Raw genomic sequence first — 23,954 nt, forward strand, 5'->3', positions numbered from 1 at the left:
AAAAAAAAAGGATATTCCTAATTATTAGGGGTGAATCTTGAGGCACGTCATGATTCGATTACGATTCAAGAGGCAAGACAACTATTATGAAACGATTATCGATGCAGCTTCCAGTCATTCTGAGTTTGGAGGACATGAGATTTTAGCTGCCAGTCTACAGTTATTACATGAGCTGTTATTGTGAATTCTGATTCTGTGGCCGCTGAAGTCCAAGCATCACGCGTTATGCCATGCTGTTGGAAAAATGTCTCAATAAGCCAAAAACATGTTGCTAAATTAAAAGCTAAACTCCAAATTATCCTAAAAAAAACAGTAGTAGATGAACATTTTAAAGTTTAATGGTGTCTTTAGCTGAAAGTAAGCAGAAGTTTACAAGTTTCAAGGTATTTTAGAATTTAAGCAATTTCTCATTAATTTCCTCTAGGGTATATTTCCCTCAATATTTCAAAAACTATAATCAGTACTAAAAGTACAAGCAGTAATGTCCTGAATGTGCTGAACGTCTTGATACCAAGATTACTAAAATCGTTGAAAGTGTGATTGAGTTTTGACATGCCAAAAATGTATGGATACTGTGAATGCTTTACAGCATTCACACAATTATGTGTGCGTAGAGGTGGGAAAAAAAACATGGTGTGGTTATCACGTTTAAACTAGCATGAAATAAATGGCTGGACTGTCAGAGCTGCGTTTTGTGACTAAAGCTTTGAAAAATAGGGATGCAATGAATCATTTTCCCCAATATTCAGTTTAAATCTTAATTTTTGGGTCACTGCTTTGTTTTGGTTCAATTTATTATTTTTCTTATAGTACAAAATGAGAAAACCAAAGCTAAAAAGTAACTATGAAGAAAAACCTTCCAGTTGGTTCATGGTGTAATGTAATAAAACAATAAATAGCAAATCCATCTTAAATTTAGAACAACACACGTTTGACATTTTCAATGTAAAGTTATTGGTATACTGCCGGGAAGAAACAATTTACTTTTCTCCATAATTTGGTTTAATAGTATAACCTAAGTTTGGTTTTTGACCAGAAATCGAGTATCCCCACTAGAAAAGTAGTTTTGTTGTGTCGCTAACATCCAAGAGAAATGAATTTGTAAAAAGTTCTTATTGAGACAAGTATTAAGTGTGTTAGCACCATCCAGTGTAAGCATAGAGATTTCTGACAGCAGTGTGTCTCCTTTGCTCTGTTCTTTAACGGCTCCACGACTCCCTCTGCAGGCCACAGCCACCAGCTCTTCCATGTGTGCGCCATCCTCGGCACCCACTTCCAGATGCAGGCTGTGGAGCAGGACATGGCCATACGGCGCCCCTGGCTCTCCTCAAACTCCATTCCCATCACATTTGCCAACTCCATGGGCCCGGCGCTGCTCTGCGTGGTCCTGAACTGCCTCGTCATCGCCCTCTTCAGTCTACCTCTTCTCTCTGGTCCACGAGGAAAGCAGCTAAAGAAAACATAAGTCCTCCTCCTGAGACCTGAGCAGTCTGGTGTGCTGGAGACCAGGAGACAGAAATGTTGGGGATCATGTTTTTGAACAGGTGCATAAAACTAGCTCATTTTTCCAGATTCGTGCTGCTGCTGCTGCTACCAGACAGCTGGATAGAAAAGCACAATTTTCACAAATAACTTTATTGCAATGCAAACAAAAGCAAACATTTGAACTTTGCATTGCAATACATTTGCTTCTAAGGAAGTTTGATGCAGAGATACAGAAACAATGTGGCATTTTTGCCTCATTTTGTATTTAAATCTATTTTATCTTAATTCTCTGATTTCCACAGTTGTGGCATGTATGAAGAGTTTTTATTTTTACTGTTTAAAATTCTTTTTCTACTTGAGAAATTTGGATTTTAAATGTGTACTTCAGAGTATTTGTAAGATTTGTGCTTGTACTCGGCCTATTGGACTAATCTTTACACAGACATCTAATGTTTTGTTCCTGAGATTAAGTTACTGGGAAACACTGGACCTCAGGACAAAGGAGGATGTCTACGACTTGTTGCACTGATCATGAAAGGAATGTATTTAAACAAATAGTTATTTATTGTATTTTTTAAATTTCAAATAAACTGTTAAAAAAACAAACTTTTACTTCATTCTTTTTTTTAGCTGTTGAACAAGTGTAATTAATATTTAAAATTCCACTCTGATCATCTTTTGATCTATTGTAAGTGTTCCCAGTGGTCTTTTATTTATGATTATGCCGTTTTTAGCCTACATTAAAAAACATTTCATTTTTGAGAGAAAAGTTTTTGCAGAGCGGCATGAGTTCATCAAAAATTTGCCTGGGTATGGGGGTAAACCTGACCCCATTTCCCATCATCCCTTTGTTTACATTCTCCTGCTATCTTAAAATCCCTCACAAACCCAACCGAACATTACTGGTGCAACAAAAATATTGGAGCTATCCAGCCGTACAGATTGGAGCCAGATGTCTGATCGAAGGAGGAAAACAACGACGTACATGGATCTATTTGTACACAAGTGAATGCATTGAAATGGAGTGGAGCAGGAAACTTGTGGCTTGACGTAGTAGCTTCACAAATGCAATTTAAAAACTTAATTTCTTTATATATGTCCTGAATCATCAGAACATGTTAACACATTTTTTTACCAGAGTGGGTTTTGACAGCACATAAATCAACAAGGGGGTTAAATCTGAGTGCTCTGGAGTTCTATCATGTTTTCTGCAGTAATTTTTGAATTTCCAAACTTTCATTGTCTACAAACAGGACCCATATTAGCAAGCATGAAAGGATATAGAGATCAGATCTATGGTCTAACCCACATCACTCTGCTTCTGCTCTCAAAGGTTCCCTCCAACCCTGACTTTCTGCCACTCCTGATTTATGCAGCTCCTGATTTCATTGTGTTGCAGGAGACAAAATGAGTCTTCTCAAACATATTGGGGATTACTTTAAAACTAAAGCTACTGCAATCTTGCTATGTGATCTAGGAAGTTTCTTTGATCAATCTTAACAGAGCAATAATGAAAGAACAAGGTAGATGGGAGGCAGAAGCCTGTTGTAGAAGTGACAGGACATCCACCATCTTACCAACCACAGAGTAGCAGTGATCATCACAGTGTTACTGGACTGTATCCTGAAAGAAAGATAAGGAAGACTTTTCTTTTGTCATCATACAAGGCATCTGTTCGTTCATTTTCTGAACCAAATCAATCCCTTTTGGGGTCACAAAGCTGCTGGAGCCTATCCAAGCTACACTAGGGCAAAGGTGGGTGTACTCCTGAACAGATTGCAGGGCTACATATCCACACACACTCACATACACACCAATTTAAAGTCTGCAAATAACCTAAAAAGTGGGCTTTAGGAGGAAGGTGAAGTGCCCTGAGAAAGCCCGCACATGCACACAGGAAACAGGACCTTCTCACTGTCAGGTGACCACGCCAACCACTGCCCCACCGTGAAGCCCCTCAAACAAGCCAGAAAGGGAAAAAAAAACCTGGTCAACTTTGATGTAAACTAAAACCAATCCATCAAATCAGAGATCTTTTTCTTCTAAGTGCTCTGGATATCAATGCTTTTAAACAGATTGTCAATTTACCTCTAAAATGAATAAATAGCAAGAACTCGTCAATAATTTCTGTCATGATCATGCTTTATAGTTTATTTTTTAAATGAAATGTTCTTTTGTCATACAAGTAAAGCAGTGTTTTTGTAGTTTCTGATGGTGATAATGGTGACAACAAGGTTCCCTTCCTGTTTAGCTGCACACGCTGGACTTCCCAACAATGCGCAGCTCAATTGTAATAATTATGAAAGCAGAAAATAACACACCAGTGTAAAAAAAAACAGTGATTTTTCAGCTTGCAGGGACAGAGCCCGCCTTCTAATAACACTTATAATTTGATCCTCGATGTTTTCATAACAAAAGATAATTTTTGTACTGAGGTTTCAGAAGGAAACGGATCCTATGAGCCTTGAATGCAGAAACTCTGAGCTTGTAATTCCCCAGCAGGTGCATCTCACAAACCCCACAGTTCTGGTTTTGGCTGAGTTCAGCCCCATCTTCCCTTCCAGGTCTGCTGTTCATGGCATCAAACCTTTCCATTCCTTTTTATTACATCTTATGTTTACATGCACTTCAATACTGAACACCGCTGGAAATACTAAGGATTTTTTGTCCAAGTCCCTTCAGAATTTCTCCTATAACGCACCCGTTCTGACATGCTGAAGATCCAGAGGTGTTCTTCTGAATTTCCTTCTTTTAGCTGTTGGTTCATACACACAGGTTGTCTTCTTATTAAATCAGCCAATATATTACAATAAAACCAGTATCGTTAAGTGTGACCAAAACAAATACCCTAGATTGACCTTTGGAAAACGGTTTTCCATGTGGGATTTCTTTCTTTTTTTTATTTTTTATAAGAGATAACACAAAAACATGCTTAAAACACAGTGGAAACTTCATCTAATGTGTCTTTGTTGACAGAAATGGGAATATTCCAAAGAAAAACCATGATAATTGTTCTTCTTTACAAGTGAATGAAATAAGGTTTGAAATTCACAAACTTATCACAAAGATGAAAATATTTTTTCTTCTACATTCCTGTAAAGCGATGTTGACCTGCATTTTAATCTGTCACTTCTGTCAAGTTACAACATTTAAGATGTGAAGGAGCAATAAATAAATAAAATAAGCCCTTTAATACATTTGCAGTTTATAAGTTTAAAACCTACAAATATGTAAAATAGTAATTGAATTTCATGCACTCAATTCATTAGGTTTTATAGTAGGCCAACATATATTTTGTTCATATGCAAATTATAGGTATGGTTATTAATATTTACATTATAGCGCAATGTATTTTTATCATTCATTTAAATGTTTGAATTATTGAATTAGCCTTTTCTGTGAGTAAGAAAGGAAATTGCAATGACATGGGCCTACTAAAACATGGAGTCCAGAACAAGCAGGTTATATTACAGAATCTGACAAACCGTCTGTGACGACTGCAGTCACACAACATTAACCTGACGGTGTAGTGTACAGTTCCACAGTTTTATATGAATCTTTAGTCGTGATTTGTTTGTGTATATTCATTGGTTTTGTTTTAAGTTCCATCTGTTGCTGTACCTGCCTGAGATGGCCTAAAGATGGTGCCAAACAGAGAAGTTCTCCAAGAGGGTGCTACCACTACCTGGACTCCATGGGGAGGGGAATATTCTCTTCTGTTTGTCTTATTCCCCCTATATTCCCATTAGTAGTTTGACCCACTAATTTAAAAGTCCCCATGTGTGTGGTACTGGCAGGTCAGATATTTAAGATCTTTTCTGCAAACAGGACACTTTAGAAGTGGTGGTGAAGAGGAGGACCCCCGACCAACTGTTATCCATCATGGATAACCCAGACCACCCTCTCCACCCAGTTCTGGACAAACAACGGGCTCAGACAACTTCGCTGTTCTAGGGACCGCTATAAAAAATATGTTCTTCCATATCCAATAAGTGTATATAACACCTCATCACTATATAACAGATAATTTACCAACTGACTGTTGTCATGGCTGATAGTCACTTCGACACTGCTTATAATATTCTGCACCTTACAATTTCCACACTTTGTTTTCTTGTATTTATTCTTTTTTATCCTCTATAAATAATATCTATGTTTAAATCTCCAAATCTTCTGTAAGTTATTTCTATTTGCTGCAACAGCCAAATTTCCTAGCTTGGGATGAATAAAGTATTTATTTTCTATTCTATTCTATTCTATTCTATTCTATTCTATTCTATTCTATTCTATTCTATTCTATTCTATTCTATTCTATTCATAGGTAGAGGATAATTCATTTTTTTAACGATTTCTTTTTCTTTTTTTTTTTTCTTTTTTTTTAGTTCTTCATAAAGGATAGACAAGGCCAGTTTTACCCATACAAATGACCGTTTTGTTTTTGTTTCGACTGGGACTGGACAGGAAGTGGACAGGAAATGAAGGCGGGACTTCCGGTGATTCAGTGCTTTCCTTTTATCGTGATTGGTCGGATAACTTCTGTGACGCAGCATCGAGGGAATTTTCAAATCGAGAAGAGGCGCTTCTGTGAGCAGTTGAGAGTAGACCGGCAATATAAACAATGCAAAAAACAAGGTCAGTATTACTGCACTTTATCATTGCTACGAAGCAATTTATTGACATTGTAATGGAGTATTTCTTACGCAGACTTTTATATTTGTTCATAGAAATAAACATGTTGTGTGATGTCTGGCAAAAGAAGCCCGGATGAGAACAGAGCGTTAGCTTACCGCTGTTTAGCAATTTGACTGTTCTCGACTTGAAAATTTGTTTTTGAGCTCAATAAATTCACCCCCAACCCTTTTAAGTAAAGTAAAACATTCGTTTCTCAAATGGAACTAAAGCTACCTGTAACATTGAACGCATGTTCGCTGTTATCGGAGTTTGACAGAAAAATGACATCTAAGCTAGCTTAATTAGCAACTTTGCTAAAAGTTGAGCACTCATTAATTTAAACCTGTTTATTTGTGCTTTTGCTTGCAATTTTGAATCTGTAAACCTTTAATTACACTTTGATATCATTTATATATTTATTTACCCTCCATGTCACTATTAGTTAAATGTGTTTATGAAAAATAAGGAAAGAAATGCTCTTAACAAAAGGACATGTCTCTGACTTTTGACCTGTCAAAGGATGTGGATACATACTTACACTTCTACTAAAAGTTAACTATATTACTGTGTTGCAGCAAAGGGAAAACTCCCCGGAGGAATGGCCAAAAGAAGGCATCAAACACTGAAAGAGACCCCGTTGGAGTAAGTCTGTTACCCAGTTTCACACTTGAGATTTAGGGCTCCACTGACAGAAATTAAACTCGCTTATATTAAAATATGAAAACCATAAAATATTTGTATTTTGGTGTATTTGGCAAACTGCCCCTAAAAAGTATCCAGTTTATTGAACTTGACACTTTTTTTCTTAAAGCTAAATGACAGATTTGATCAAAAACTAAGTGATCAGTGGAAGGTTTTATAAGTCTTAACTGTGAAGTTTCTATCTCAATGATGTCCAATGAGTCTTTTCTGTTTGTAATCTAAGGCTTTGGAACGCTGCTGCTAAATATTAGACCGGTGTCTTCTGTGCCCATTTTCAAAACTCGACTTTAGACTTGTTTTTAAAGCCAAGCTTTCGGTCATATACATTTAAGTTTTACTGTATTTTATGTTTTTACCCTCAATGTTTTCTCTTATCATGTTTTTATCTTCAAGCTACTGTTTATTACGCTTTTATGTTTTTATTCACTTATTTATTCAATTTGTTTTATTATGTTTAGCCTTTAATGTATAGGCTTTTTTCAGTTTTATTTTGTTAAAGCGCTTTATAAATAAAGTTGATGATGATGATGTAGTCATGACCCACTCTGAGGATTTTGGTGTTTTGAACAATTTCTCAAAGCATTTTTATGATGGAAGTATATAAAGAAAATCAGGCGTAAAATTGCATTTGTGAGTATTTTTCTTTTTTCAGTTGTCAATCGGAAGCAACTGGGAGAAAAATGCTGTTTTTAATAGCTTGTTGGTGGGATGTAGAAGCTATAATAGACAACTCTCTGATCCGCTACATTCTGATACATTCACTTTAAGGCAATAAATCCATGTACGTCTTTGTTTTCCTCACCTGAGCTGGCATCTGGTTCAAAACTGTAGAGCTGGATTGCGCTAATATTTTTTGCCATTTTTGTTGCACTGGTAATGTTAAGTTGGAACTGTGAGGGACTGTAAGCTAGTGGGAGAGAGTTTAAACAGATGGATAATAGGATATAGGGACGGGCTTACCCCGCACCAACGGTCCCTTCCACAACTTGAAGTTGAATTACTAATAACTTCCGCTCTGCAGAAACCATGTCCTGAAAATGGATGCATTTTTTCCTGGGTAAAATTCTCAGAATCATAAATAAAAGACTACAGGGAACGCTTTCACAAGAGATTAAAAGAAGATTAAATTGTTGCTTTAAATCCGTAGGAAAGTTTCATACCAATAAATGTTTTTGTTAGCCTGAAAGTAATTCTGACCGACTTGTTCACAAACAGGTTTACTGCCGGATTCGTCCGCTCATTTCAGAAGATGAGGAATGCTGTGTTGAGATGATCAGCAGCACTACAATTCAGCTGCACGCCCCTGATGGACTCAAAGCCAACCGCAATGGGGAATATAAAGAGGTAAGAGCTTCACTGGTTTAGTGAAATATGACACCGGTTGTTGTCATCATCTTTAGTTTTAATGCCAGTACCTCAAAAACATTGTTAAACGTTTGGTGTGTGACTGAGTTCAATTTGTCGCAAATATTCAGCCATAATAAAAGTTTACTGCTGGACAAAATAGTTGTGTTGTGTATATATCTGGGACCTGACTTAAAAAAGTTAAACAATCTAACCGCTTTGTTTTTTTGCTTTGTTTTAATCTCTCACTATTAGCATTGGTTATGGTTAGAGTGCAGCTGTAGAACAGTAAAATATCATGTTCATTTGTTTCCTGCTTTTCCAGACACAATACTCCTTTAAAAAAGTGTTTGGGGTTAACACCACCCAGATGGAGCTCTTTGAGGATGTTGCTAAGCCTTTGGTAGATGACCTCATTCACTGTAAAAATGGTGAGTCTAAGATTTATATGTGATGGTGGGTTTTTTTGTGCAAATTACAGATTTATAGTTTAAATGTGAAGTTGTTTACCAAATTATAAACTTGAGACATCTGCAGGGATACTGGTTCTTTTTTAATGAAAGGAGCGACACTACTTTTAGTCAATAATAAGATTCCAGTTCAAGTGAAGTGTATATTAATTTTATCCAAAGAAAATCAGAGTGACAGCATTTACATTTCAGAAAAATCCTCTTAAATCTAACAAATCCACAGGCTTGTTGTTTACGTATGGCGTCACTGGAAGTGGTAAAACCTTCACCATGACGGGCTCTCCTGGAGAGGGCGGCCTTCTCCCACGTTCTCTGGACATGCTCTTCAACAGCATCGGGCCCTTTCAGGCCAAAAGATATGTAAGACCTGCATCAAATTATTTCTAAGTTCATTATTCTGAGTTACACACCTTTGTGACCTTTTCAATTTGCCTCAAATTCTCCTCAGGTCTTTAAGCCAGACGACAAAAATGGAATGGAGATCCAGAGTCAAGTTGACGCTCTCCTTGAAAGACAGAAGCGCGAGAGTCAGCAGTCTGTGCCCAAAACGCCATCATCCAGGTACAAATAAACTTTTATTTTTACAATCTGTAACTGCGTTTTTGTTTGAACATTCAAATCAGGTTCAGAGAGATAAAAAAATGTTTGCTTTTCAGGCAAAAGGCTGATCCAGAGTTTGCAGATATGATCAGTCCAGATGAGGCGTGCAAATCTGAGAGCGTGGACGAAGACTGCTGCTTCAGCGTGTTTGTGTCCTATATTGAGATCTACAACAACTACATCTATGATCTTCTGGAAGATGCTCCTTTTGATCCTATAAGACCAAAGTAAGACGAGTTCATGCTTTTTTTGGTCACTTTGAAAAGTATTTTTGCTTGGGACTTGTTTTGGGGAATTTCATGCTCAAGGTGGCTGATGTCCAGTTTGTTACAGTCATTGTGTCTGCACACACAAGTTTAAGTTTTGTTGACGAGTTGTCAACTTTTGGTAGGTGGCTCGATGGAGGCACGCCAATACGGAACAAAGAGTTCACGTATGTCCACAGTGAAATAGCGTTAGACCTTGTGTTCATTCAGGCTGTGCCTGCTGTTTGGTATGAGTCGTAGTCTTGTTCCATCCCAATAACGCTAAACTTGTTATTGAAAATGTTCCTGCATACCCAGCTTTGTGACATCTTGTTGGCTGTCGTCTGTCAGGCTGTGCTCTCTACCATAACGATGAAAACAAAGAGATGTCCCTGAATGGCTCCCGAGTCGCGTTTCTCTGTGCAATCCCAGTGTGCATGTGTGTACATGAGTATGCACCCTCCCCCCTCTAGATCCCATTTTATCCGTACTAATGCTTCATTTAGCTTGTAGTGCTTTTATCACTAAGCCAGTAAACTTATTGTTTGTGCCGTTTTCTCATAAGTTTCTTCTGTTTTAGACCGCCTCAGTCCAAGGTTCTCCGTGAAGACCAGAATCATAACATGTATGTGGCCGGCTGCACAGAAGTTGAGGTTAAATCTACAGAAGAGGCTTTTGAAATCTTCTGGAAAGGTTGGTCATGTCATTTTTTTAATTCACATTTTATAATAAAATGGAAAACTAAAGTTCTGATTCTTGCTGTGGTTTTAAAGCTTTTGTAACTTTTTTAATGCAGCACTAAGCTGCTATCAAATAAGCTTCCAGAAAGTGTTTTAAAATCTACCATACGTGCTTTACTCCTGGGATGTTTCTCCAGGGCAAAAGAAGAGACGCATCGCAAACACTCAGCTCAACCGGGAGTCCAGCCGCTCTCACAGCGTCTTCACCGTGAAGTTGGTTCAAGCACCACTTGATGCTGACGGGGATCATATACTGCAGGTGAAATACATGCTTCTGCATGGATGTTGTTTATTGGGGGAAAATGTTTACTTTTTGAAAATGTGCTAGAAGTGTTGGACTTAAAAGTGGATTGTGTGGGCTGGGGAGGGCAAAGGGGTAGGTTGGTTTTCATTTTTTTTTAATTTTGTTTGTCTGTTGGTTTTTAGCTTTAAAGCGCTTTGAGCTGCTCAAAACATGGAAGTTATTTTTTCTTTAAATATTAACAAAACTTTATTTGATTTCATTGAAAAACATCTTGAAATGCCTTAAATATGTTCAAACTAAAAAATGACTGTTGACTATAAAGTTTTGAATCTTAATTTGTTTTGCCCCTCAAGGAAATGTACTATTTTGGTATTTACAAAAAGCTCTTAAAGTTATTAATTAACTTTAACCAGTGACCTAACAGGGTTTATTTAATTTGTTAATTATTAATTTCAAAACTGAACATTAATGTCTTTTAAACAAAGAATGACTCAAGTTGAAATTCTAAAAAGCAAACTGTTGTTTGGTAAATGTGTCTTAAGCAGAGCAATTTTTGTGATTATTCTCTTAATGATAAAGACAGAACAGTAATGAGGGCTTTTTTATTCTTAAGATAGTTTCATTCTGAGTGGTGTGTTGTTTATTATAGAGACTTAAGTGTCCACATTTATAGATGTATGTTTTCTAGACTGTCTTTGGCAAACATTTGATTCAAGGTGTTATGAAGGCTTTAAATTAATTTTTTTTAAATCTGCAGACAGACGCCATACTTGAATATAATTCAATTGAAGTTTAAATTGAACTCTTTTATTAAGAGTTCTGCAAAGTCTGCTAAAGTCGCTTTCAGTTTACACCTGGAAAGGTTAGGTTACAGTTTGGTCATGTGATTATTCAAACAGTTTTTTGGCCAAATTTGAATGACATAATTTGATCTCTAAAAAAAAACAAACAAACAGTAGTTAAAAAGAGACCTGAATGTAACAATTACATTTACTGTCTGAACAGGACAAAAACCAGGTAAACGTGAGTCAGCTGTGTCTGGTGGACCTGGCGGGCAGTGAACGCACCAGCAGAACCAGAGCAGAGGGGAGCCGTCTCCGTGAAGCAGGTCGGTTCACCTGTTTTAGGCACAAAATACTTGTAAACAATCCATTTATGTGGTATTTAAAACCAGATTTGTTCGCATGTCGTTCACAGGAAACATTAACCAGTCCCTAATGACACTTCGCACATGTATGGAAGTCCTGCGAGAAAACCAGATGTGTGGAACGAATAAGGTTCATATTAGTATATCCATTTATCCCCTTCATTTTCTACAAATAAAAAACAAATACATTTTTTTTTTGTTTTTCAGATGGTTCCATACAGAGACTCTAAAGTCACACATCTGTTTAAAAACTACTTTGATGGAGAAGGAAAAGTCCGGATGATTGTGTGTGTCAACCCAAATGCAGATGACTATGAAGAATCTGTGGTAAGGCAAAGTACTTTTGTCAAATATTAACGTCACGTCTATTATAAAATATCATGTTTTATTATTTAATCTCTGCAGGTTATTTTCTTTATGCTTTTTCTATGATAACTCACGTTTGATTTGAAGTTCTGCTGTCCTAAAGTTATCACATTCAAGAAAAGAAAGTGTGTATAAGATGGATTGTTAATAAATCCATTGAAGGGACAGATTAACATGTCTGCTGACATGATTTCAATTTGGAGTTTATATTTTTTGAGTAGCTTCTATTGTTTCAAGTAATTTATAGGATTTTTTTTCTGAACCCAGCCAGAAATTGTGTTAGTGTTTTTAAATGATTCCCAAAAAACGGAGTGGAAAATAACCTGTTAGAAATGAACAAAGAAAGAAAGAAAAGGGTTTGACATTTTTTTACCTGAAAATGTTGGTTTTTACCTGTTTTTTCATGCGGGCTGTAACAGTTCAGACTGTTTTTTTTAAAAATGTTTTATATCTTTTAGTTGTCATCCTGCACTTTATTTCCGTCATTTTGATTCTGGAAAAACTAACTTTTTTTGTTTTATTCTGTCTTAAACAGTCGTTTTGTGTGGCAGATCTGCTCAGGCTGGTTTGGTTCTAAGCTGCATTTCATTGTTTGTGTTGCAGCTGGTGATGCGCTTTGCAGAAATGACCCAGGAAGTGGAGGTGGCTCGTCCAGTAGATCGACCAATCTACAGCCTCCCAGCGGGGCGGAGACACAAGAACCAGGCCTTCAAAGATGAGCTGTCCCGACGGCTGGCAGAGAGGGGAGGTCCAGTTACTGCAGGTATGTCAATCCCTCCATGCTGCTCTGCTGAGCTCCAAGTGTTCATGTCCTGTTAGGAAGATGTGTCACATTCACAGCTCGGAGGCTTTTATGTAACATTGTTTAAACTTAAGGTGAAGTTTGGCCTTAAACAATTGTTTGGAGGTCACAAATGTTCAGAGATATACCAGAAATCATAATTTGTTTAGATATTCTTTTCTGTGACTCTTGGGAACCACAGACGACCCAGGTTTGCTGAACCAGCTCCTAGAGAGCCTCCCAGCTCTGCCTCCCTGTGAGCTGGTGGATCCCACCGACGATCAGACACTTCCCCGCCTGATTGAAGTCTTGGAGAGACGGCAACACATCCGTCAAATGATGAAGGAGCAGTTCAATCAAACCGGTACGAGACGTTTTTCTATGCCACAAATACCTGCAGACAGGGGTAAAATGCAGAATACTTTAGGACCAGTAGTGAACACTCAGCTTTTGTCTTTGCAGCCAACACACTGCAGTCCATGCTACAGCAGTTTAACAGTCAACTTGGAGCAAAGGAGACCTTCCTCCATGACCAACAAAGCAAACTAAACGAGAAAGACAAAGTCATTCTCAACCAGAGGACGGAGCTCGAGCGGCTGGAAAAGAAATCCAAGACGCTGGAGTACAAGGTCTTAATCTACTACTAAATAATCCGTACACATCAGAGGATATTTTTTGGTTTGGTTGGAACTGGTTTTCTATTGTCTCATTTGGAACTTTTTCCACAGATCGATATCCTCCAGAAAACCACAGGGATGTACGAGCAGGACAAACGCTCCCTTCAGCAGGAGCTGGAGAGCCGGGAGCAGAAGCTGCAGCGGGAGCTGGCAGAGAGGAGGCGCATGGAGCAGCGCATGCAGGGCGTGGTCACAGACACCAAACTCAAGTGGGAGAAGGAATGTGTGAGTAAAACTGCTCATTCACATCGTTTCAAAGCATCTAAAGTTTGAGCCTTTTATAAAACAGTTTGCAGAGAAGCTTGACAATTCTCAAATCAATTATTTCCTAAAAAAGTCTAGGACTGATGGAGGAATAAAATTTTTGAAAGATGCCAAAATTATTTCTCTGAGTTATGTTGCCCTCAACAATGCGTGTTCAAGCGAACACTTCTAATGAAAAGTTAATGTAAACATCTTTTGGTCGTCAGGAGTCACGTGTAGCTGTGCACGTTTTAGGGACAGTTTTGGGCTCTGTGCGCAACATTGAACCAGGTTGAACTTTGACCAATCACACAGCTTTGGTAGTGACATATGGGTGGCGTCAATTTTAATTCCCGGAAGTTCCAACTGTTTAATTATTGATCATGAAGGAGAAATGATTAATTGCAGTTTGTGCCGAGTTGGAATATAAGTGTTTTTGTTGGAATAGAGCTGTGAAAGAAAAAGCTTGGAGATTCATGAGATTTGCACTCAGTGGCCAAAATTGTATTTTTTTAGTCACTGGTCAGTAGATTTTTTTAATCTACCGGCCAAACATATTTTTTACCTGCTAAATGAGTACCTTATTTTACACAGAAAAGGGGTTTCACGTTTTAAAAAGATTGTTTGTTAAATGCAACAAGAGAAGAAGTCGTAACATAATTAAAGATTAAAAAAACTTTATTTATTTTTACTTAATTTCCAAAGAAACTTTTTCTAAGTAGCTTTTTTATTGATTTGATTTGATTGATTGAGTTCTTTTGGCGTTTCACACGCCAATGAAGTGTTATGTTTTCCATCACAAATGAGAAAAACATCTTAAAATTATTATGATGATTTTGATTATTGACATAATTATATTTTATACATTATTATATTTATAAAATACATTGTTTATGAATGTTCTATGAATGACTTTGTTGTATTTATCCTCCACATCCTAAAGTCCAGTCTGTTAAAATATTGTCCAACTTCATTCTTCCATTCTATAATTACATATAGGTGACACATGGAATAGCTCGTTAGCATCGTAGTATCAGTGAGTAACTATCTTCAAATCTAAAGTTTTTACTAAACTTTCTGTCACTGCTGTAAATCCAGCAGGTTTATCCTCCAGTTCTGACTGGATCCTGTTAAGTCACCACATGTCCTGCTGTGTCATCAGCCAAACACTACATGCAGGTGAATGACAAGCGGACCGGGGGTGTCCTGTATCACGTGCGCTTGCTTATTTCACGTGCAAATGGCAGAAGAGGAGCATTAAAGAAAAGAAGAATTCACCAAAAGGAGGATGAATAAACATAAATAATTTGATCCGAAAACATGTGATTTGTTATCTGTTAATTTTGGACCCAGTTTGCACCGCGCCAACATTTCGCACCAAACCTCTTCCAACTTTAGGTAGTGAACATGCACTACAAAACAGTAGAAACGAAGAAGCCCCTCCCTGCTTGTCCAGTGTGAGAGAGTCTAAGAACTGTTTGTGTTTTGGTGATAGGAGAGGCGAGTGAACGCCAAGCAGCTGGAGCTGCAGAACAAGCTGTGGGTGAAGGATGAAAAGCTGAAGCAGCTGAAAGCCATCGTGACAGAGAGCAGTGGCGCTCCAGCAGAGCGCCCGGAGAAGCCTGAGAGACCCTCCAGAGAGAGAGACCGCAACCACGCGCAGAAGCGCTCTGCATCTCCGTCACCACTGCCCGTAAGTCCTGTCATCCTTACGCCTCAGCAGTGCGTCCTCAATCCCAACCTCGACTCTTTCTTAATGTGCAAATTTTGCATGCCGCTAATAATTTGTGGTAAACTGTAACCGTGATAATCCTCTGGGCACTGCTGGTTCTTAATCTTGTGTTTATGTCGATGTGGAAACTAACAATCACCAGCCCTGTTCCCCAATCACTTCACAGGAGTCCAGCCAAAATCCTTCTCACAAAAATCAAGCCAGACATAAAGCAGTTCAGGACCCCTACCCTGCACCCGCCCCCTCCTCCTCCTTCCCTTCAGTTGCTTCCTGCATCTCTGACTGGGAGCAGAGAAACCCTCTAGATTCAGGCAGCCAGTCCCGGATCCCTGGGACTCCCCAGTGCAGGAGCAGGACTCCTGCCCAATGCTACAGCGCAAGCAGTGTGGGGCGCAGGAGAGGCCAGCGCTGGGCCCCCGACACCCCCGCCACCCCTGTTGTCTACGGATTAGACATAGAGGCAGGCACAAGGGTTAGTGCGTGCGCTAGTTTGTAGACGTTCTGTTCTTCTCCAAGTTTGCATCATGAGTTTCATGTTAGATCAGCAGCAGTAATGTGTTCTGTGGTAGACCGTTGTTTGTTTGTGTCTCTAAAACAGATTGGGTAGTGCTTGTCCTTCACTCTGCTTGCCCTGGAAGGCTTTCTTTGTGCTTACAGCCGCTTGTCACAAATGAGTAGCATCTTCTTTAACAGGAAAAACTGACTTAACTTTATAAGAACTAAACACCAACATCTTATGTGGCAGCTGGACACATTTAATTGAAAAAGAGCAAATATTTAAACCTAAAAAAGTAATTTCAGGAAAATGTAAACATAAAAATACCAATACATGATCATGTCTGAAACTGAACTAGACTTATTGTCCACGGCTAAATTATGAGCGTTTAACTGATTCTTCTAGATCAGGGGTCTGCAACTTTTACACTGAAAGAGCCATTTGGTCCATTCTATTACAGACCAAAACCCAGTGGGAGCCACTTATGTCTTTGTGGCCATTTATTCACAAAATGTAGGTTTTATATATTTGCAATAATTTAATTATATTATTGTCATATTTTTACTATATTATTTTTGACAGCTTCACATATGTTTGTTTCAAAATAAAACACACCCTGTATCAAATATGCAAATTTACCTGCATTAAAAATATTAAAAATCCAAGTCAAGGAAGGTATTTTTTATTGTTATGGTGCATAAATGATAAAACATGTTTGGATAAAGGAGCAGCAGGTTGCAGACTCCTGATCTACATTCATGTAACTTCCTGAAACATTTACACTGAAAGTGGAACTGAGTTGTTAAAATGAAAAAAAAAGAACATTTCTATTTATTTTCTTGTCCTAAAATACAAAGAACTATCTAAGTCAGTTATTTGTAACCTTTGGGTAACAACTCCTCATAATTGCTTTAGCCAGAATGAATCATGAGAGATTTATTTAACTCTAGATTAAGTAAGTTGACATTTTCTAGGAGGTCTCTATAAATATATTTCCTTTGTTTGTTTTATAACATCATCGCTATTTGAAGCTCCATTCTACATTTCTTTATAGATATTCCTCACTCAATAAATAGCTTATTTTTGTGTAAAAATAACAATACACAGTAATCTGACAGTTAAAACCTGCATTTAGATTTAGAGCTGATGGTAGTTAACTTGATGAATCGTAGGTTGTGTCCGACTTCCTTCACTATAGTGCATTTAACATTTTGTAGTGCTGTCTTAATCTACAATTCCAAAATCAAGTGCCCTGGAAATTTCCCAGAAGTCTCTGCAAAAAACATCACTCACTAAATTGGATACATAGACCACAATGCCTTGTGTTTGAACAATATCTGTGGAAAAACATTTTAATTAACTAACAAAGCTTTCATCATTAGAGCTCAATGGATTAATAAATAGTCGTTGTAAAATGCACATATTTTTTTTGTTGTTTACTTTGTGACATTGGTGACATCATATTTGCCATTAAAAAAAGATAGGAAAAAAAAGTAGTGAGCATAGTGTTTGAATTGTTTTTAAAGTCCAGGGCACTAGATAATCCAGAGCTATGTAGTTTTACAGTAGTTGGGGACAAAGGAGGGAATTCTGACATAGCCGGAGTGTATTGTTCAGTTATAGTAGTATACAGTTTGTGGGTTTTTTTGCGTCTTTGTTTTGTTTTCATTCTTTGACTTGTTTGTGCTTCTTTGCATGCTAGTTATGCGTAACCGTGTTGGGCAATAATGGTGCATTACTGGAAAGTCCTAATCTAAAGTCTCCGTGTGAGGATACTTTTTGAAAATCTCCTTTATAATGTAAATCTGTAGTAAGAACAAATTTCCGTATCTCTGTGACTTCCAGCAGTGTTCTCATTGTCACCCCAAGCTAACCCTCCCCAGCGAGCTTTTCCCCCCACGCCTTCCGCACTAACACTGACCAACTGAAATGGCGTCCCGTGTGAATAATGTCCTGGTTTGTGTTCTCCCTTTGGGGTCACCAGACGGCTCCCCCGGTTCGTCCAATGCACAGGCGATCTCACTCTGCGGGCGGGGAGAAATGGGTAGACCACAAACCGCCTTCAAATTTGGACCTAGACACTGTAATGCAGCCAATCATTCCCAATTCGATCAAGGTGTCCGCCCCCAACGAGAAAGCTCTGTCCAAATGCCACAAGTATGTGCTTAGACACCAAGAGCTTGCCTCTGACGGGGAGATTGAAACCAAACTCATCAAGGTAAAGCTAATCACTCTTTGATTTGAAATGTGCATGGATTTTATTCATTTGATACCTGTAATCATTTTGCCTGGGTGTCCTGTTTGCCGTTTTTTATCTTTGATGTACTATTTGAGAAAAATATCTTAGTTTTATCTGACATCTGCACAGGGCAACGTTTTTAAAACCAGAGGTGGAGGACAAGCGGTTCAGTTCACCGACATCGAGACATTAAAACAGGAATGTCCAACGGCGCCGAGGTATGCCACCGTAACATGTATCGCGAGGTTTTTAGGCTTAACATTTACTGAGCCATGAGACATCATGAGACATGGTCACAGAAAATGACTTTTTTTTCTACTTAATGGTATAGTGATCTGATCGTAGCTTGTGTGGATTCACGGAGATAACAGCTCTGGAGTGGCTGGATCAGTCAGATTCCAGCTCACAATTCCATCTACTGAATCAACACAATTCAATTTAATGTAGAAAACAAATTGTTTAGGTTCAAAAACAATTTTTGTGTAGTTATTTATTTAAACTGAACTAAGGTAGAACATGCAATAAAGATGAGCAAAAAAGTATTTTTTCTTTTACATTTTTGACTTGGAAAAAATCTAAAAAATGCTGTAAAGTAACAAAAAATTATGACTTTTTCTCATAACTTTGCAACTTTATTCTCATATTATTGTCTAATATTTCTTTGTACAGAACTGACTTCTCTTCTGCCCAAAGAATTAATAAGACCCATTTTCATTTTTTTAGTCGCAAGCGGCGCTCTGGATCTGCTGAGGGACCAGCTCAAATCGAGGACCTGGAGAACAGAGTAACTTATTCTATACCCCAATATTAAGTCCTTAACAGTCATTTTTCTTTTCATAGAAATCAAACATTCATCATTTTTACAGAACATTCCTATTCATTTTTCTTTCTTTGCTCATCAGCCTCCTGTCATGAGCTCAAGTCAAGCGTATCAGAAGTGAGTGTTTCTGCGTTTGTGCCGTTGGTCATATTTTTTGCTAAATGAAATGTTTCTCATGTTTCATTTCATGTCTCCAGACGCAGAAAACCTTAGGATGCTCTGCAGGAAGAGGACTCCTGTTTTCACACACAGTCTGTCAGCGGAGCTGCATCTATTTAGACAGAATATTTCACTTGTATGTTATTGCAATAGAGATAATTATGGTGCAATGATATAATAATCACTGCTTATAGCTGTAGAATATAGTGTATTTTTGTTGCTACTTTATGAATGCTGGAATTAAAAAAAATGGACTTGATAAATGTTTGTTCATGAAAACTCCATGACAAACCTGCTGACCTTTGACCTTTATTGTATCGTCCACAGTGTATTTGTTGCTGATTTTTTTTTTTACATATATTTTTTTCTATTGATACTCTTCAGGGATGAATAAACTGTTTTTGTCTATGAATAATCTGATTATAAAGTTTCGTCACAAGCAAGATATTGACGATTTTGAATGTAAATACTGAATTGGCAGAAGGTCCCACGATGAGAAGTGTACCCCTTTTTTTTTACTCTGGTGCCATTAAATTATTTCTATCACCAACTGATGATTTTTTACTTCATAAAGTATTCTAAAAAAGTTCAAAAGTGCTTTTGCTTATTAAGCCCAAAGAATAAAAAATAGTGTATTCAGAATTTCTGAAAACAGGATAATATTCAGAAGTAGTCCTTTTTTATTTTTGTTTCATCTGAAAACATCCCTATTTAATCAAGTTAGTACCTGGCAATGGCTCCCTCTGGTGGTGGGGAAGCACAAGGGCTTTGAAAAGATTTACCTGAGTATATAAATTCAAAACTCTGATGTCTTAATGAATTTTGTTAGATACAGATAAGACATAAAATCCTAACAGGGGTGCTAAAGAGATTTAACCCTCTTTTCTGTTTCCCTAAGTGACTTTAAGAGAGAAAATCATTTTTATGCTTGTTTAAGCTCAAATAATTTGGGGAAAAAAATCATTGAATCTCCCAAAATGTGTAAAGTAACTTGTGAAAAGCAAGTGGCAAATAAGGAAATTGTATGAAAGGGAACCTGACCAGCATTCATAAGAAGTGCTCAAGAGCTGTGTTCTTTTTAGACTAACTTGTTACAAAACATACTTTTTTATAGTAAATATAAAAAATAATGCTATTTTGACCTGTTTAACCATGTTTGATGAGCTTCCTGTTTACTGAACATTTAGATTTTAATATCCCTTCATGCAAGTTTCCTTGTAAACCTATGGCTCCAGTTTTAATGCTGGCAGGTCTATTAACCTATCAGAGATCAGGAGAGATGGTAAGAACAGCAAATGAAGATCAAACAGGATTCTCAACACTTCCTGAAATATGGGGCTAAAAGTTGTATTTGGAGTGTAAAGTATTTTTCTTTTAAATGGTTTACTAGCTTGATGTTAGTACATGTAAAGAACTGAAGTACGGACAGGATGTTAGAAAAAAGTTCAATTGTTCCCTCAAACTTATCATTTCTGCCCATGAATTAATATTTTGAGGCCATAAATTAGTATCTTATTAGTATTATGTGGGCACAAATTAGCATTTTGTGCAGACAAATTTGAATTTCACAATCATTAGTTCCTCTAATCTGTGCCCGAAAATGCTAATTTGTGCAGACAAAAACGTATTTGTGGATATGCAATACTAATTTGTGCAGACAAATTAGGAATTGTGCACACAAAAGGCTTAATTGTGTGTACAAAAATGCTATTTTGTGATTAGTGCCGCCACAAACGATTATTTTAATAGTCAACTATCACCAATTATTTTTTCTGATTAGTCGACTAATCAGGTCATCCACAAAGTAGATGTAAAACACATCAACTATCATTAGCTTTAAACTAACTAAAAATAAAGACAATTAAGATGATAGTTTATTAAACTTCTAATGAATCGTGCAGCCTCGGTCCTTCATTAGTTTCTGGTGTCAAGATTAAATCAAATGAAATGGGCATCTAAGTTTTTATTTTATTTTACTTGTATATCTTTTATTTATTGTAAATAATACATTTCACTGCATGTGTATGTATTTGTATGTGACAAATAAAAATTGGAATTTGATCTAAAACAAGGAACTATTTTTCACGAAAGATAAAGTTTTGCTCTCACTGACTCAAAAATAAAGTGCTTTTTTTGGTGTGGAAAATTTAAAACTTTGCTCAACTTTACTCCATATAATATAAAGTAACGACTAATCACGACAGCCCTATTTGTGAGCAACAAAAATGTATTTATGCCCACGAAATGTTTATATCTGTTCACAAAATACTAATTCGTGACCATGAAATACACATTTTTTTGCAAACAAAATGCTGAGTTGTCCCCATAAAATGCTTATTTATGTTCACAAAATGCTAATTTCTGGCAATAAAGTACTATTTTGTGGACACAAAATGCTAATTTTTAAGTGCTTTTATCCGTTCACAAAATGCTCATTTGTTGCCATAAAATACTAATATGTGCTCTAATACTTATTGTGCCCACAAGATACTAATTTATGAGCACAAAATACAAATTTGTGGCCACGATAATGTCAAATAATTTGTCTTTTTTAATTTTTTTAGTGTGTCCAGAACTCACTACTGAAGCGTGTTTTCCTGCATCACAGTGGAATTTCTGCTCGGCTTTCAATAGTCTTTAATGCAGCCATCAATCCTTATTACTGCATCCTAGCTGAGTTTCTGCCAGTCATCTTGGAAGGTCTGCACAATAGACTTAAAGTTTTGTTTATGACCCACACTTTCAGCCTGATTTACTAACAAGTACACATGTCTTGCTAGTTTGTTCAATGTTTGGTTTGTCATCAGCAAAAAAGCCAAGCTGCTTATGTCAAGGGCCACTTCATCATAGACATTGGTACAGCTTCTAAGGAGTAGTGTCACACGCCAAAAAGAACATATTTCCTTAACACTATATAACTGTCATGGAACAACCTGCTGCTACCTTCTTCAGCCACCAGAGGGAGCGCTCACCAGAGTTTTGACCTCACCACCTGCCTTCACCTGGACTCATTATCATCAGCTGTTTCCCATCATCTCATCACCTCCTCAGTTTATAGTCTGGCTCCACACTGTCACTCACTGCGAAGTATTGTTTGTGCCACCCTTCCTGCAACAAGGAGCGTTTACTCCTGAACCTCACCTTCTACCTCTGACCCGGTTTACTCCGATTGCCTGCCACCTGCCCTGATCCTCGCCTGGACTCTGACTACTCTTCTCTCTCGTCTCGGATGATCCCAGGCCCGTGTATGACCTCTGCCTGTCTGACCCTGCTTAGTCTGTGGACTTTTAGCTCCGATAATAGACCTGCTGCACGTGGAACCAGCTGTCTGCCTGTTTGTGACAATAACAGTTTGTTTTATATTTTATATCCGCATTTCTGAGACCTCTATCTTGCTAAAAGGATCAAAATTTCCCTTAAAAACCTGACTGTTTCTGTCTTGTAGTTCATCATTGTTTCACTAGGGGACAGTAGAAGGGCTTTTCCTGATCATTTCAAAATCACTGCTCCCATGAAGTCTCAAAATTACCTTTGGTGGGAAAAGTTTTGCAGATTTTTAGCACTTTAATGAGAATATGTCATCTTTTGTTGTTCATTTTTAAACGACATCTGCTGTATTGAAATAGTGCAAATTTTGTTGATGGTAAATTTCTAAATTTAACTGAATTTATGGACAGATTGAATCTGTTCAGGTTAGTCAGCACATTTTCAACAGAAATGTTGTAGTTCAGACTGGTCACACAGCAGATGGTGGTCCTGTGGTCCAGAGGCCTGCTGCTGCAGAATGGTGTCATGGTTATCATGGTGGTTATCTAATCCTGCTTTTGCTCTGAGGCAGACTGCTGACCTGTACAGCTGCCTGAAGACAGCGGTGATCCGCTGTAGGCTTTAACCTGATTAGAAAGAAGTGAAAATTGATGGATGGAGCTAAACATTGCCTCCTCAGGGAGGAATATACTCTGAATTGATTTTTGGGGGCTAAATTTGTTTAATCAATTATCCATTTAGTACTGATTCACGCTGAACTTGAATTGATGTAGAGGTCCCGTAACAGCGATTTGAGATAACCCAGTCTGTCACAGCCACTGACTTTATGCAGCGTGTTTCCAAAGACGCAGCTCATTCTGTGATATTTCACAGTGCACGCATGGACGAACAGGAGGATGAGGTCACTGATTTGATGGACTGTGTTTCTGTCTGGATAATGAGCTGTCATTAATGTCTCCCATAGAGTGAAAGTGCAGCATTTCCTCGTCAGAGCAAATGAAGCTGAAAAGGAGCTGCAATAATGACTCGTGTGCATCCAGCAAATCGACCGTGGACGGCAATTTTTTTAAACTGGAACAGGCTGATCAAAGAAAAGATGACTATTTTCTGTTTCCACTAACCGTAAATGTAGCCCACTAATGGTCAAGACGGTTGTTGATTTGTTTGTTTTTTTTCTGTCATTGTTGTTAAATGATTGATTTTAAATGGAAAATTGTATGCAAGTGTTGGTATTCAGCATGTATGAACAGACAAATAAACAAAAGATGATTTATTGATGATTACCAGTAATGCAGTGATTGATAATCACTCTTTTGACCAAATGGAATGGTTGTTTACTGACAATAAACCGAGTCTGAAGGTCAAGCTTGAAGCTTAGTGTTACGTGTTTGACTTTGAACCATTTGCAACCCCTCATCTCAGGTTGTGATGCTCAGAGGCATCAAGATGTATTTCTATGGTGGCCCTAAAGTGCAAATCAAAAACTCATTCAACCCAAAAACATATTAAAATCACAATGACAGTAA

At 37.6% G+C, this 23,954-nt stretch overlaps 2 protein-coding genes across 7 annotated transcripts in view; both read left to right on the plus strand.

The window, feature by feature from the left end:
* Window positions 1–2,069, plus strand: part of paqr5b (progestin and adipoQ receptor family member Vb) — a 21,052-nt gene extending 18,983 nt beyond the window's left edge. For all 3 annotated transcript variants that reach the window (XM_024294830.2, XM_024294832.2, XM_024294831.2), the window contains exon 9: window positions 1,227–2,069. In XM_024294830.2, coding sequence (XP_024150598.1) covers window positions 1,227–1,465 — 239 coding nt within the window. In that variant the 3' untranslated portion in view covers window positions 1,466–2,069. The remainder of the gene's footprint in view (window positions 1–1,226) is intronic.
* A 3,721-nt stretch (window positions 2,070–5,790) lies between these two features.
* On the plus strand, window positions 5,791–19,711 carry LOC112160964 (kinesin-like protein KIF23). Of its 4 annotated transcripts, XM_024295892.2 has the most exons (23): window positions 5,791–6,117; window positions 6,732–6,798; window positions 8,074–8,202; window positions 8,528–8,633; window positions 8,896–9,032; window positions 9,121–9,233; window positions 9,329–9,499; window positions 10,098–10,210; window positions 10,395–10,516; window positions 11,507–11,609; window positions 11,699–11,778; window positions 11,856–11,975; window positions 12,618–12,777; window positions 12,998–13,159; window positions 13,258–13,424; window positions 13,524–13,697; window positions 15,211–15,408; window positions 15,614–15,919; window positions 17,928–18,161; window positions 18,312–18,400; window positions 18,906–18,966; window positions 19,085–19,119; window positions 19,200–19,711. In XM_024295892.2, the coding sequence occupies exons 1-23, from the start codon at window positions 6,104–6,106 to the stop codon at window positions 19,213–19,215; spliced, it is 2,877 nt and encodes a 958-aa protein (XP_024151660.1). In that variant the 5' UTR covers window positions 5,791–6,103; the 3' UTR covers window positions 19,216–19,711. The 4 variants fall into 4 exon arrangements, with proteins under 4 accessions (XP_024151660.1, XP_024151661.1, XP_024151662.1 ...); XM_024295893.2 differs by lacking the exon at window positions 17,928–18,161 and having other exon boundaries at window positions 5,792–6,117; XM_024295894.2 differs by lacking the exon at window positions 15,614–15,919 and having other exon boundaries at window positions 5,792–6,117.
* Window positions 19,712–23,954: the final 4,243 nt, after the last annotated feature.

Source organism: Oryzias melastigma, linkage group LG3, assembly GCF_002922805.2.
Source record: "Oryzias melastigma strain HK-1 linkage group LG3, ASM292280v2, whole genome shotgun sequence".
NCBI classification, from domain to species: Eukaryota; Metazoa; Chordata; class Actinopteri; order Beloniformes; family Adrianichthyidae; genus Oryzias; species Oryzias melastigma.

Excerpts from the sequence above, each read along its gene's own strand:
- LOC112160964 (XM_024295892.2), top strand. Across the intron at positions 12,778-12,997 it reads GGGAGGTCCAGTTACTGCAG|ACGACCCAGGTTTGCTGAAC; the intron begins GTATGTCAATCC and ends TGGGAACCACAG. Across the intron at positions 13,425-13,523 it reads CCAAGACGCTGGAGTACAAG|ATCGATATCCTCCAGAAAAC; the intron begins GTCTTAATCTAC and ends CTTTTTCCACAG.